At 44.1% G+C, this 14,129-nt stretch overlaps 1 protein-coding gene across 3 annotated transcripts in view; it reads left to right on the top strand.

The window, feature by feature from the left end:
* Positions 1-14,129, top strand: part of CHCHD3 (coiled-coil-helix-coiled-coil-helix domain containing 3) — a 212,663-nt gene that overhangs the window by 79,369 nt on the left and 119,165 nt on the right. For all 3 annotated transcript variants that reach the window (XM_087935354.1, XM_087935352.1, XM_087935353.1), the window contains exon 4: positions 984-1,128. In XM_087935354.1, the coding sequence (XP_087791480.1) occupies positions 984-1,128 (145 nt within the window). The remainder of the gene's footprint in view (positions 1-983; positions 1,129-14,129) is intronic.

Genomic DNA, 14,129 nt, shown 5'->3' with positions numbered 1-14,129 from the left:
TATTTGTCTGGAATCCTATAGGGTCTCCTGCTTGAGCAAGGGTTGGACTAGAAGACCTCCAAGGTTCCTTCCAGCTTTATCTTCCCCCCCCCCCTTTTTTCCCCTCAAAGAAGCTAAAACATATGAAGTTTGCACAAACTGAGCATGCCCAGTCTAGAGAAAAGAAGGACCAGGGGTGACATGATAGCAAGCTTCCAATAGAAGAGGGTTTTGGCTGGCAGAGTTGCAGAAGGCCGTCACAGCCGAAAATGGAGCTCGGGAGCCCATTTTTGCGGGCAGAGGCACCGCGGGCCGATCCTTTACTGTTTCCAGGGCGGCCCCGTGGGCCTGATCTAAGCACCTTGTCGGCCGGATTCAGGCCCTGGGCCTTGAGTTTGACAGCCGTGCCTTAGGCAGACATTCGTTTTGATTGTAACTTTTCTGTCTTGGTGTCAGGATTCCGGCAGTTACGCCAATTAAATCATGAGTCTCTGCACAAATTATTGTCGTACAATAAGCACCACAAATGGCTGTTATTGAGTGATATATTTTTTATGTTTTTAGTATAATAAAAATTCGATAAAGTTTATTAAAAAAATAAATAAATCATGAGTTTCGAGCCAAACTTCCAAAACTTCAAAAGGATTTATTGGGAGTTACCATGTCCGGCACTGCCTGGGTGTAGCCGACTCCGAGGCACATCATTCATTGTCACCCTTGACCCTGGTTTTCCCCCCACCCCCTGGGCGTAGCATAATTCATATTCTCCAATGGGTCACCTCCATGGCCCAGAGTCCTCAATCATGCTCTCCAGTTAGACTTTGGCATGGCAGAAACTTCAGTCACCTAGTTACTATCTCTGAAAAATTATGCATGGAATGCACTTTCGATTTCCAAGCTGCCACACTGCTCTTTCAAACCTCTTTTCCCCCTTCCCTTTCCGTTGGCAACTCTAAAAAGACCCTAGAACTGTTTTACGAGTTGACGCTCGGCTCTTTTTGCAGATTAAAACAAAGCCAATCGTCCGTCCAAGATGAATTGGCGAAAGCCCTTGACCGGGAGAGGGCTGCGTCCAGCGAGCATTTGGCTAGGGCCGTCCTGCGCGAGAGAGCTTCCGCCGAAGACGAACGCATGAAGTCACAGCTCCTGGTAAGTGCTACGGTTCCTCCCAAGATTATGCGGTTGTAAAGAATTTCCTAAAATCAGGGGTCTCCCACCTGGGCAACGATAAGACTTGTGGACTTCAACTGGGGAAGTTGAAGCCCACAAGTGTTAAAAGTTCTCAAGGTTGGAGACCCCCCTGCCTGAGATGATCTGGTTGACCATGCAGACAGTCCTTGATTTGCAATCTACCATTCAAAATTACAGCGGCCACTGAAAAAAAAAGCCAATTTAGGACCATTTTTCACACTTAAGACTGATCAATCATTCCCACGGTCACATATTCACTTGGCATCTGGTTCACATTTATGACGGTGTCCTTTTGGGATCTCCGGACAGTCAGCGGGGAAGCCGGAGTCACTTCAAAACCCCGTGACACACTTAACAACAGCAGCGATTCACCGAGAAAAGCGACCTTCCAGCATGCCTCACGTTTACGGTGGCCTCAACGTCCCTGCCATCTGTGATCCAAATTTGGAGGGCTCCAAGCCACGAGCCTTTACGACGGCTGCAACGTCGCACGGAGTCGCCCGATCTCCATTTGAGGCTAGTAAAGTTAATAAGGGAAGCCGGATTCACTTAACGGCCACACGAGTCGCTTAAGTGCAGGGATTCACTTAACAATGATGGCCAAAAAAAAAGAAAAGTTTGTAAAATTGGGCCTGACTCACTTAACAGCCGCTTAGGTTTAGCAACCAACATTCTGGTTTTCAAATTTGTGGTTGCAAGTCAAGGACTGCCTGCAATCCAAAAGAAAAGATAATTCAAGAATGCCAGTTGAGATACGCTAAAGACATTCACGTTCAAATTAAGTAGATATCTATTTTTCTGTAAGACGACCTCTGCATTTTACTAAAAGATAACCTAAATATCTTTTTTTGGGGTGGGGAATAGAACTGCAAATTTTGCTTAAAGGCTTTTCCTGGTGGGTTTTTTTAAATTTTTTCCTCCCTTCTCCGATACTTCCACGTTCCGAAACGTGCATTTAATTTTTTTAAGTTCTTTGAGGCACTTAAAAGGAAATGTCGCAATTTTCCTTTTGAAAGTGTGGTATTGTTGGCCTAACGTCAAGCTTTTCAAGTCAGGAAAGGGATGCTGGTTGATAGAAGGCAGGCCACGAATGGAGCTGCAGGAGGCTCCCATCTGCCCAACGAAAATGGACTCCGTTTGCTTTTACACCCTCAGGGAAATGTGGGTAAGATTTGTAGCATCGGGCAGCTTCCATCTTTTGGAATTTACAAACCTGGGAAAGACGGGCGGAGGGTTGTGTGAAGTCAAATAATAATGATACGGGATTCCCTACCCTTGAGCTTACAACCTAAAAGATAGAACAGGGGTGTCAAATTCGATTTCATTGAGGGCTGCATCAGGGTGGTGTTTGACCTCGGAGGGCCAAGGGGACATGACCTGGGGTAGGCATGGCGGCCATGACAGGGGACTTGTGTCGGGGGCACCTGTGGTGGCCAAGTTCTAATGCAGGACTTCCCTGAGACCCTCCCTCACTCTCATAATCCCTCCCTCCCTCACTTCCTTCCTTCCTTCCGTCTGAGGCCTTCAGGAATTTTTCTTCTGCGGCCGGCAAGGCTTTCCTGAAGGCCTCTGCAGCCTTCAGGATCGATCCAGAGCTTTGTTCTCAGCTCCAGAGGCCTTCAGGAAAGCCTTGCTGGCTGCAGAAGAAATGGGCCGGCAAGGCGGGTGTCGGATGTGTGTGCGAGGCCCAGCTACACCTATCCAAAGGTAAGTAGTAGGGCAGCTCCACTCCACCCCACTCCTTCCCCACCCTAGCTTAATTTTTACCCATGCGCTCTGGAGTGGGCGGGATCTTAATTAGGGCTTATTTTGGGGGTAGGGCTTATATATTGGGCGTGTGTGCAAAAATCAAGCTAGGACTTACTTTCAGGGTAGGTTTTTTTTGGAGGGCAGGAGAAACTGTGTTTGCAGGCCAGATCTAAACACTCTGTGGGCCGAATCTGTCCCACTGCCCTTGAGTTTGACACCCCTGAGATAGAACATGAAATGGGCAGGGGAAGGTTTAAAAGGAAATAATCCACCCCCTCCTCACTCCTTGGGACCTCCTAAAACCGTAATTTTAGGAGGGAGCTCTTCTATTTGACTCTTTCTCATCAAAAGTGTCTTGTGGAAAAAACTTCATTCGGACCCGCTGAGATTTATAGTCGCTGGCATGGTTTTCATAGCGGTGACATGGCTATAAATAACTTATTGACAGTCCATCAGCAGGCAAATGATGAGGGCCAGGCTGAACCGCCGGAGCATCTGGAATTTAAAATGTAAATCTATGGATAACTGAGGTAGACAAAAGCCGCCGTATATCCATCTCCTTATAATGACCTGACGTTTATCGTTTGCACGTTTGCTTCAGCACTGGGGAAAACCAGCTGGTTTTAAGACATGATGTTTTAGAAAAACCGGTTTATGGAGTTGCTGCTGGTGTTAAAACCTCATTTCTTAACTGGAGAGGCAATGAAAATATATATATTTCTGAACCTTGATGCCACGTTTAAAATTGGTTACAAGTCGTCCTTGGTTTACGACCCAAAATTTCTGCCGCTAAATGAGACATTTGTGAAGTGAATTTTGCCCCATTTTATGACCTCCTTTGTCTCCCTTGCTAAGCGAGTCACTGCCGTTGATAAGTTAGCCACCCGGTTGTTAAGTAAATCTGGCTTCCCTGTTGGCTTGGCTTGTCAGCAGACCCAGCAACACTCATAAAGAGGAAGTAGTTGCCATGAATTTTGGATCCCATGACTGTCGGGATGTGGAAAGGTCGTAACTGTGAAACACGGTCCTAGGTCCCTTTTTTTTCAGTGCCACTGTAACACTGAACGGTCACTAAACGAGTGGTTGTAAGGACTGCCCGTATTTCTAAAGCAAATTGTCAGCTTTGGAAGCCATATTGAGATCCGATGCTCCCATGCTGTCACAGTTGTGACTGGGCAAGATCACACAAGTTTTGTCTGTGGCATCCGAAGTCCGCTAAACAAGTGGTGAGGTGGCCTAGAGGGTGGAACTCTGGTCTCACAATCAGGAGGCTGTGAGTTCGATCCTAGGTAGAGGCAGATATTTCTCTCTCTCGGCACGACGAGAATAGATCCGCCGAACAAAACTCCATACTGGTGACAGGAAGGGCATCCGGCCAGTAAAACACTCAGCTCCAGTATGATATTAAATTGAAAAGTAATGTTAAAGATGTTAAGACTTTAATGAATATTAATATTAAAGATAGAATTGAATAGAATGTTGTTTTAATTATATACATTTATAATTTTTTTCTTTTTTTAAGAATACAGTGTGTATTTTAAGAATGTACCAAGCAGAATCCGAACGGAAGTTATGTATTATATTGAATGTTACAACTTTAGGGAAATGATATAAAGGCGTCATACTCCAATCAGTAACTACAGGAGAAATTTTGTTTAATGAGAAAAGATAATAGATAATTGAAACAGGACAGACAAAAAATATAAATACAATGATTTGAATTGAGATGAGATAATTAAAATAAAATTGAGAAAATTAAAAGAGGGAAGAAGCCATGTAGGAAATGTAAAATAGTAATAAGATATGGAATAGAATATAAAAATGAGCATGAACCTGAATTTGTATCTGTACGAAGATGTGTAACCCAGGATTATGCTGCTTTCAAAAAAGATGTTTTAGTTATATATTTTTTTTCTTTGTGAAAACTCAAATAAAATTTACAAAAAAACAACAACGCTCAGCTCCATTCAGTTGTCCGGACTCCACCTCACAAGAGATTATGGGGTCATTAAAAGGAGATGCTGATGACGACGATCTGAAGTCCCCTAAATGGATGTTAAATTGGGAATTTATTGTGCTGCACGTCACAATTTTGTTAGCTCCATTTGTCACTGGCTGATCTTCAACTCCAACGTCCAAAAACTAATTACAACTGATTTTTTTTATTTCCCAGATTTTCCCTTCATTTTTTTTGTTTTCTTCCTTTCCTGTGTTTTAAAAATGGCCAGCCTAGAAAATGCCACAGGGCAGGCATGCTAAACGAGGTGGCACGTTTTCAGCCTTTTTTTAAAAAAAAAAAAAACCTCCCTTGTTTACAAGCCTGCAGTATTTTATTACATAGCTCATTTAGCTCATTCATCATTTTAATAGAAAAATGAGTCGTCGTCTCTGATTTTTGAAATAATTGGAGGGAAACCACGTCGGCTAAAACTGAATTACTTCTTTGAGGCCTAGCCAAGCAGGAAGACACTATAGCAGCATAGCAGATGAAGTTCAGTAATGAGCATTTGCAATGCAGCGAAAAATATCCGTGAAATTAGTGTTCATTCCTAAAACTTAGGATGTGGGCCCTTGAACAGAATTAAGCCAATTCTGGGTTTCATGGCTAAGGCGGGATTAGAACTCCTCGTCGCCTAGGTGATTGGCCCAAAGTCACCCAGTTGACTTTCATGGCTAGGGTGGGACTAGAACTCATAGTCGCCTGGTGATTGGCTCAAAGTCACCCAGTTGACTTTCATGGCTAGGGTGGGACTAGAACTCATAGTCGCCTGGTGATTGGCTCAAAGTCACCAGGCCAGGACTAGAACTCACTGTTGCCTGATGATTGGCCCAACGTCAGCCAGTAGACTTTCCTGGCTAAGGTGAGACTAGATCTCACCGTCTTCTGGTGATTGGCTCAAAGTCACCAAGCCAGCTTTCATGTAAGACTAGAACTCATAGTCGCCTGGTGATTGGCTCAAAGTCACCAGGCCAGGACTAAAACTCACTGTTGCCTGATGATTGGCCCAGCGTCAGCCAGTAGACTTTCCTGGCTAAGGTGAGACTAGATCTCACCGTCTTCTGGTGATTGGCTCAAAGTCAACAAGCCAGCTTTCATGTAAGACTAGAACTCATAGTCGCCTGGTGATTGGCTCAAAGTCACCGGGCCAGGACTAGAACTCACTGTTGCCTGATGATTGGCCCAACGTCAGCCAGTAGACTTTCATGGCTAAGGTGAGACTAGATCTCACCGTCTTCTGGTGATTGGCTCAAAGTCATCCAGTCCACTTTCACGGCTAAGGTGGGATTAGAACTCACTGCCTCCTGGTGGTTGACCCAGTTGGCTTTCATTCCTAAACAGAGACTACAGTTCACCTCAACCGCCAGAACAAATTGAGCTGCGTAGACCCCATCCTTTCCCCTTTGCAAAATGCCCTGACCAGCGATGAACGAAACATTCAGATCTTATCCGCACTTTTTATATTATTTTCCCTCGGAAATCAACCCTTCTTTTAGAAAATCACCCCAAAAGGGTTTCGTGTCCGTGAATTCCAAGGTAGAAAATGGGTTTTAAGAGAGTCTTTCTCCTTTACAGTAATGCTTGGCGTGCTACCTGCGTGCTTCTAATTCCATCCATCTCTCTTTAAATCTTTGATTACTTTGGGGGCCTCTCCCAATTTGGAGGGTCGCAAAAAAATCCAGAACTTGTCAGGGGGTTTGTCCTTCTAAATGATACGGTAGCCATACGGGCATCGGATCACAGCCGGAAATCTTTAAATATAATCAAATACGTCTTCTGCCAACAATGCGGGGTGACAGCCTGGATCGTTTATTTGCCTCTTGGATTAGACAACTCCTGTGTCCGAATCAATTTTGCTTCTATAGGCACGTATCTATACTCCGGAATAGAATAGCACAGCAACAGTTCCTGCACTGAAAGAAAGGTAGTCCTTGACTTACAACAGCTCATTTAGTGACCGTTTGATGTTAGAACGACGTTGAAAAAAAAGTGGCTTAACAACCGTTTTTCACCACTTAACCAATATTAAAAGTAAAGTAAAGGTTCCCCTCGCACATAATAGCGCTAGTCGTTTCCGGCTCTAGAGGGCGATGCTCATCTCCGTTACAAAGCCGAAGAGCCAGCGCTGTCTGAAAACGTCTCTCTGGTGATGTAGCTGGCATGACTCAACACCGAAGAGGCACGGAGCGCTGTTCCCTTCCCACCAAAGGGGTCTCTGTTTTCCTACTTGCATTTTTTTACATGCTTTTGAACTGCTAGGTTGGCAGAAGCTGGGACAAGTAACGGGAGCTCACTCCGTTATGCGGCGCTGGGGTACTCGAACCGCCGAACTGCCAACCTTTCTGATCGAGAAGCTCAGCGTCTTAGCCCCTGAGCCACCGCGTCCCTTTGCACCCCAATTTGCAGCAGCCCAATTGGACCCTTGGCAACTGACTTGTATTTATGACGGTTCCTCGAGGTCACGTGGTCCCCTTTTGCGACCTTATGACAAGCCAAGTCAAGCGGGAAGCCAGATTCGCTTAACAACCATGTTAGTAACTTAACAACTGCAGTGATTCGCTTTACGACTGCGGCAAGGAAAGTCGTAAAATGGGCCCCAAGCTCACTTAACAAATGTCTCACTTAGCAACATAAATTCTGAGCTCGATCATGGTCGTAAACTGAGGATCTACCTGTATCTCTTCCTCCTCTTACCTTTTTCCCACAGTAGAAGAAAAAAAAGAGACGAATTTCAATTAAAAGACACAAATAGGATGTTTTTTCTTTTATTAATATATGGTGTCTACATCTGTCCTCGGTGGGATACTTATCTAGCACATTGTGTTTAGCGGGAGAAATTTTGGACAAATTCTCCTTGAGGAAAAGGGTTTTTTTGAAGAAGAAAAAAGTCAGCCAGGTTGTTTTTATTTTAATGATTTGCAGCATAATGGATATTATATAGAGATGTATTTAAATGCCCTCAGCCACCAGCCACTTTTCTGGGATGAAATCGTCCATTTGAAGAACGAACGATCAAAAAAAATAGCGCTAAGTTATTTGCATGCAAGTTCTAGAATTCTAGTAAAGCGGTGTGTATTTCTAAGGAATAAAATAAAAATAATAATAAAAATAATTTTAAAAAAAGGTTATGGATCTCACAAGACAGCTGAAAATCCTCAGCCCTAGTTTAGCGATCTTACTTTGGAAATCATTTCCATTTGTTTTTAGTTGGCTTGGCTCCCTGGTGAGCATCTTTTGCAAACTGGAGGATTCGTTTCTTCGAGTCCTAAAAAGTCTGAATATTAAAGGGTTGTTTTAATAAAAAAAAATATCAAAAGGAGAATGAATTGTACTCAGTTCCAGAGGCCCCCTTAATTGCTTGCCAAAAGAAAAAAGAAAAAAAGGCAGTTGGTGCTTAAATCAGTACATTAGCCAGGTGTTGCAGAAGAATAATTAGATTTATCTGGATTGGAGAACTGGAGCGGGTTTCCCCCTTGCCCTCTTAAAAAGCTTCATTTTTCTCTCCAAAATATGCAATTGATCTTAGACTCTGCTAGACTATTGTTTGCGGAAGAGATGCAAGGATAAGGTGGGAGTTTGTCCACCTGATTCCCCCTCTCTGCTTCCATCCTGAATGGATGAGATGAGTCTTTTTGAAGGAGCAGAACTGTGGTTTTTTGGGGGGTGTTTCTTTTGGATTTATCTTAATCGGGGACATGGGTGGCCTATACATTTAATTAAGAAATAAATAAATAGATAAATGCACAGCTCCTGCTAGAACAGGGGTGCCCAACCTTGGCAACTTTAAGACCTGTGAGATAGAGAGATGTGAATATAAATATACAGATTAGATAGCTATAGATAGATAGATAGATAGATAGATAGATAGATAGATAGATCGATCTATAGATAGATGAATGACGAGTGGATGGGTGAATGAGTGGGTGAGTGAGTGGGTGGCTGGATAGAGGATGGGTGGGTGAGTGGTAGATGATAAAAGGGATATATGATAGAGATAGATAGATAGATAGGGTAGGTAGGTAGGAGGATAGATAGATAGATAGATAGATAGATAGATAGATAGATAGATAGATAGATAGATAGATAGATAAGGTAGGTAGGTAGGTAGGTAAGTAGGTAGATGATAGATAGATAGATGATAGATAAATAGATAGATAGATAGATAGATAAGGTAGGTAGGTAGGTAGGTAGATGATAGATAGATAGATAGATAGATAGATAGATAGATAGATAACGTAGGTAGGTAGGTAGGAGGTAGATAGATGATAGATAGATAGATAGATAGATAGATAGATAGATAGATAGATAGATAGATAGATAGATAGATAGATAGATAGATATGCATAGATAGATAGATAAATGATAGATAGATAGATAGATAGATAGATAGATAGATAGATAGATAGATAGATAGGTAGGTAGGTAGGTAGGTAGATAGATGATAGATAGATAGATAGATAGATAGATAGATAGATAGGTAGGTAGGTAGGTAGATAGATAGATAGATAGATAGATAGATAGATAGATAGATAGATAGATAGATAGATAGATAGATAGATAGATAGATAGATAGATAGATGAGATAGAGAGAGAGAGAGATGATCGATCCATGGAGATTCTCAGTCCTCCAGGTCTTGGTTGTCCCAAAGGTCCTTTTTTTTTCAAGAGGCAACTGGATTTTCTTGTTTTTCTTTGAAGATGCTTCTCCTCCAAGAAGCTTCTTCAGCTCTTCTTCACCTTTTGGAAGATTGGATGGATAGAAAGATAGTTGGATGGACAGATGGACAGATTGACAGGCAGATGATGGGTGGGTGGGTGGATGGATGGATAAAAGAGGTGATGGATGGATGGAGAGAGAGAGAGAGAGAGAGAGAGAGAGAGAGAGAGGATGGATGGATGGATAATTAGATACAGACAGATGTCAGTGGAGATTCTCAGTCACCCAGCTCACGGTTGTCCTTTTTCAAGAGGCAACTGGACTTTCTGGTTTTTCTTTGAAGATCTTTTGCTTTTCCTCCAAGATAGATGAATGGATGGAAAGAGAGAGAGAGAGAGAGAGAGAGAGAAAGGTAGATATTACAGTCGAACTGTTGCTGTAAATTGAGGATTACCTGTAAATTGCCTTTCCCCTGGGATCTCACCTGATATCTCCACATATGGCTGTTCTCCAGTTCCTGGTGTCATCTGCCAGCCAAGCTTCCTGACCTTGTGGCTCTCTTCTGACCCGGAGGAAGTTCCGGCCAATTAAGTCTCCCGGCTTCGTCAAATCCACCGGCTCTCCCCGACACGCCACCTTGCCCTCTTGAAGCAAAGACCTTCTTCCCCTTCCAATCCACCCCCCTTTCTTTCTTTTTCTTTTTTTTTTAAATAAAGCAGCCATATTTCATCCCCTTCTCATTTCCTTAATTATCATGCCAGGCAAAACAGTGGGGATCATGACATTAGGATAAATAAATGGCTTCTGATTTTTTTATTTTTATTTTTTTTGCCTTGGAGGGACTTCCTCGCTGTTTCTCTTCCCCTCGAGTGGAACAGCAGTCGTAAACGAGCCAAGTTCAGAGTATTTTATGATAGATTGTTAATGGTGCCACGAGTCAGCCAACAGGCCTCGGTTACTACAGCATCTGTCACAATTCATGGTCATTAGCATTCTTTTAATGGTTTCCTTTTCATAATCATTTCTGCTCGGGCGTGTAGGAAAAAAAAAAAGAAAGAAAGAAAGAAAGAAAGAAAGAAAGAAAGAAAGAAAGAAAGAAAGAAAGAAAGAATCCCAAAGGTTCTTGCTTGTTTGGAAAGCCAGAAGATATAGATCGGTTCTGATCAAGGCTTCCTGAGACACCAACGAACACTCATAAAATCTAAAACTTTTTTTATTTTAGTTCAATGGCTGTGAATTATCGTCATTCACAGCCTGGAATGAGTCTTAACCGGTTATAAATAGTCCCAGGGACATCTGCCAAAATTCTTCGGGGAAACGTCTGATAAGAACGCACCTTATCTGGCTTGAAGTGCTGCCAACAACTAAAGTCCCAATTAGTCTTTCCAAAATCAAATAGAGAACAAATTCATCACGGAGCTTTCAGAGTCCAAACTGGTCAGAGCGAATGACGTTGCTTCCTGCAAAGGTTTTCTTACCTTTGCACTTCCTTTATACCTTATGGGAGGGCCAATCACTTCCAAGCCTTACTCCCGAGTCTCCCCTTTTGTCTCAACTGCTCTTGCCTTCTAGCAGCTCTGTGCACACGCCCACTGGGAAGAGGCTCCCCTTGCTCCTCTTCCTCGCTGCTAGACGGCTCCAGAGTCAGCACCCCATTCCCAGATGGTCCTGGCCCCATCTCTGTATATTGGATGCAGGACTCTCATCCGAGTCCTCCTCAGACTCCCAGACTGGTCCCTGTTCTTCCCCACCGTCCGATTCTGCTGCCATCTGCACAGACTGCCGGTGAACCACAACAAGATCGTCCTTGGCTTGACGACAGTTCAAAGTTACGACGACACTCCGAAAAGCGACTTAGGACCGTTTTTCACACAACCCGTTGCAGCTGTCATCATGGTCACCTGATCAGAATTCAGATGCTCAACAGCTGACTCATATTTATGATGGTTTGCAACAGCCATGGGATCCTATCTGTTCCACTCTCGGTTTGGGGATTGCACGCGTGCGTGTGCACCTAACACGTGCATGCAGCTTTCCCCACACCAGCGGAGGCCTTGCAGCGCCAATCAGCTGAGAGGAGAAAGAAGAGAAAAGCGCAGGGGCTGGTGGGAGGGCCGATCCTGCGCTTTTCTCTTCTTTCTCCTCTCAGCTGATCCTTGGAGGCTTTTTCTTACTACCAGTTCGGCAGAACTGGGTGGAACCGGAAGCCTGCCACCACTGGGTTGCAGTGTCCTGGCTGTCAACTCGCAAAGCATCCCTGACCTGCTTTCGAGTTGCCATAGGCAACAGGGGATGGGAAATCGAACTTTTCAGCTGCTATCAAGGAGCTTGCATCTCCGTCAAAACGAAGTACCTTCCAACCGGCAACGTCAAGGTCATCTCCACAGAGACCCACAGTGGCTGGAGGGAAGTTGCTTCATTGGAGGAATGTGATGGATGACAGATCTGGCGGGGAGGGGGAAACAGGGTCAGAGCCAAAGTGTGAACTAACTGAGGTCAGAGTCGGCTCCACGTGGTTCGTGCTGACATGAAGCTCCTAATAACTAACTGGATTTCTTTTGAAGCTTGGCTTGAGGCTCATGATTTAATTTGGGCATCGGTTGGAACCCTGACACTGGGGTCATATTAGAGCAGGGGTGTCAAACTCAGTTTCATTTGAAAGCCACATTGGCGCTGTGGTTGACCTCGGGGACTGGGTGTGGTCATGGCTGGCTGGGCAGGCGTGGATATTCCAACACTGGAAGTTTGTCAGAAGAGATTGGACAACCATTTGTCTGAAGTGGTATAGGATCTCCTATTTGAGCAGGGGGTCAGACTAGAAGACCTCCAAGCTCCCTTCCAACTCTGACTTTTTTCAGCGTCGTTGTAAATTGAAACGGTCGCGAAATGAACTATTTGTACATCAAGAACAACCTGTAGGGCTCTTCTGTTTGCAGCTGGTTTCACGCCTTTCAATAGGGCATCTTGCTTTTTTGTTGAGTTGGTTTCTTCCAAAGCCATCTCAAAACCTTTCCCGTCTGACGCCATGTTTCTCCGCTGGTGTTCGGCTGTGCCGGCGAAAGTTTGTCCAAAGTTAACGAATTTCCTGAAAGTCCCCGTATAGCCGCGGGAAGAGTTCTCGGCAGGATTTCCGCGCGGTACCTTTGATAAACAGCAGCCAGAGCCGATCGCAAGCCATTTCCCCTTAACTCACAAGTTGATACAGAGAAGTTTTTTTTACAAAAATGGATGCATCTGTCATCGTTTTAAATGGGTTAGGGGTACCCTGCCAAGTTTGGAAGCGGCACAGAGAAAGAAAACCCACAACTTTCGCTAATAGGGAGGAAAGAGGGAGGGAAAAAAAATCCATTTTATGCGCCATTAAACTGTTACACCTCATAAATAATTTGTGCGCCAGCTTTTGCGCCATTCTTGCAGGGTGTATGATAAACGAGTCATTTGCCGAGGGTTTTTAATGAATGCAGTCGTTTTTCTGGATTTCCCACTTTTTTAAAAAAAACCAACCGCATGGCTGTAGGATTCGTCAGTTCCCACGAACGCTGTGTAATTGCAATGGGATTAAATGATCAGAAAGTAGATTTTTAAAATGATTATTATAATTATTATTTTGCATACTCCATGACTGATTCCAGAATTTTTGGGGGTTGGTTTTTTTTTTTGGTTAGGTGCCTTTATAAATAATTGAAATGATAATAACTTCGGAAGCAAGTGCAAAAAAACCCCTCCGCATCTGCCTTCAAATGCTTTGACAAGGAGAAGTGTTGGGATGATACATATTGTCCCATACAGTATAGCACCCCTTGGGTTCACCTTGCAAATATAAGGAGGAGGAGGAGGAAGAGGAAGAGGAGGAGGAAAGCAAAAGGAAAGACCACCCCATTTTGTGGGGTCCTTGATGGTGTCTGAGCTTGGTTGTTTTTTTGCAGATGTTTCACGACCCAACTAGGGAACATCATCTGGATTAGAAGGGAGGGGGGTGTTTCCGGCGTGGAGGAAGAGAAGGAGGAGGAGGACTGTGGGGTCCTTGGGGCTCTCTGAGTTTGGTTGTTTTGTTGCAGACATTTCGTGACCCAACTAGGTAACATCATCAATGTTATAAGAGCAGGATCTGAGGAGTGGAGGGAAGAGGAGGAGGAAGGGGACGAGGAAAAAGATTATGGGGTTCTTGGTGCTCTCTGAACTTGGGTTGTTTACTTGCAGATGTTTAATGACCCAACTAGGTAACATCATCAATGTTAGTATAAGAGAAGGAGTGGAGGAGTGGAGGAAGGAAAAGAGGGGGAGAAGGAAGGAGGAGAAGGAAGATCTGGTGCTTTCTGATCTTGATTAGTTACTTGCAGACATTTCGCGACCCAATTAGGTAACATCATCAATGCTAGTATAAGAGAAGGGTTTGAGGAGTGGAGGAAGGAGGAGGAGGGCATGCAAGGAAAGCAGCAGACGCCGCAGAAGACTTTCTTTCTCTCCCCCCAAACTCCGCCAGAAATGAGTCTTTGCCGATGCCGCCTCTTGGAGCAGGAGGCCTTGCAAAGACTCACTTCTGGCGGAGTTTGA

This window comes from Pseudonaja textilis, chromosome 5, assembly GCF_049901715.1.
Source record: "Pseudonaja textilis isolate UNSWEBS1 chromosome 5, rPseTex1.2, whole genome shotgun sequence".
Classification (NCBI taxonomy): domain Eukaryota; kingdom Metazoa; phylum Chordata; class Lepidosauria; order Squamata; family Elapidae; genus Pseudonaja; species Pseudonaja textilis.
The sequence above is the reverse complement of the archived record's forward strand: the minus strand, read 5'-3'. Positions and strand labels throughout refer to the sequence as shown.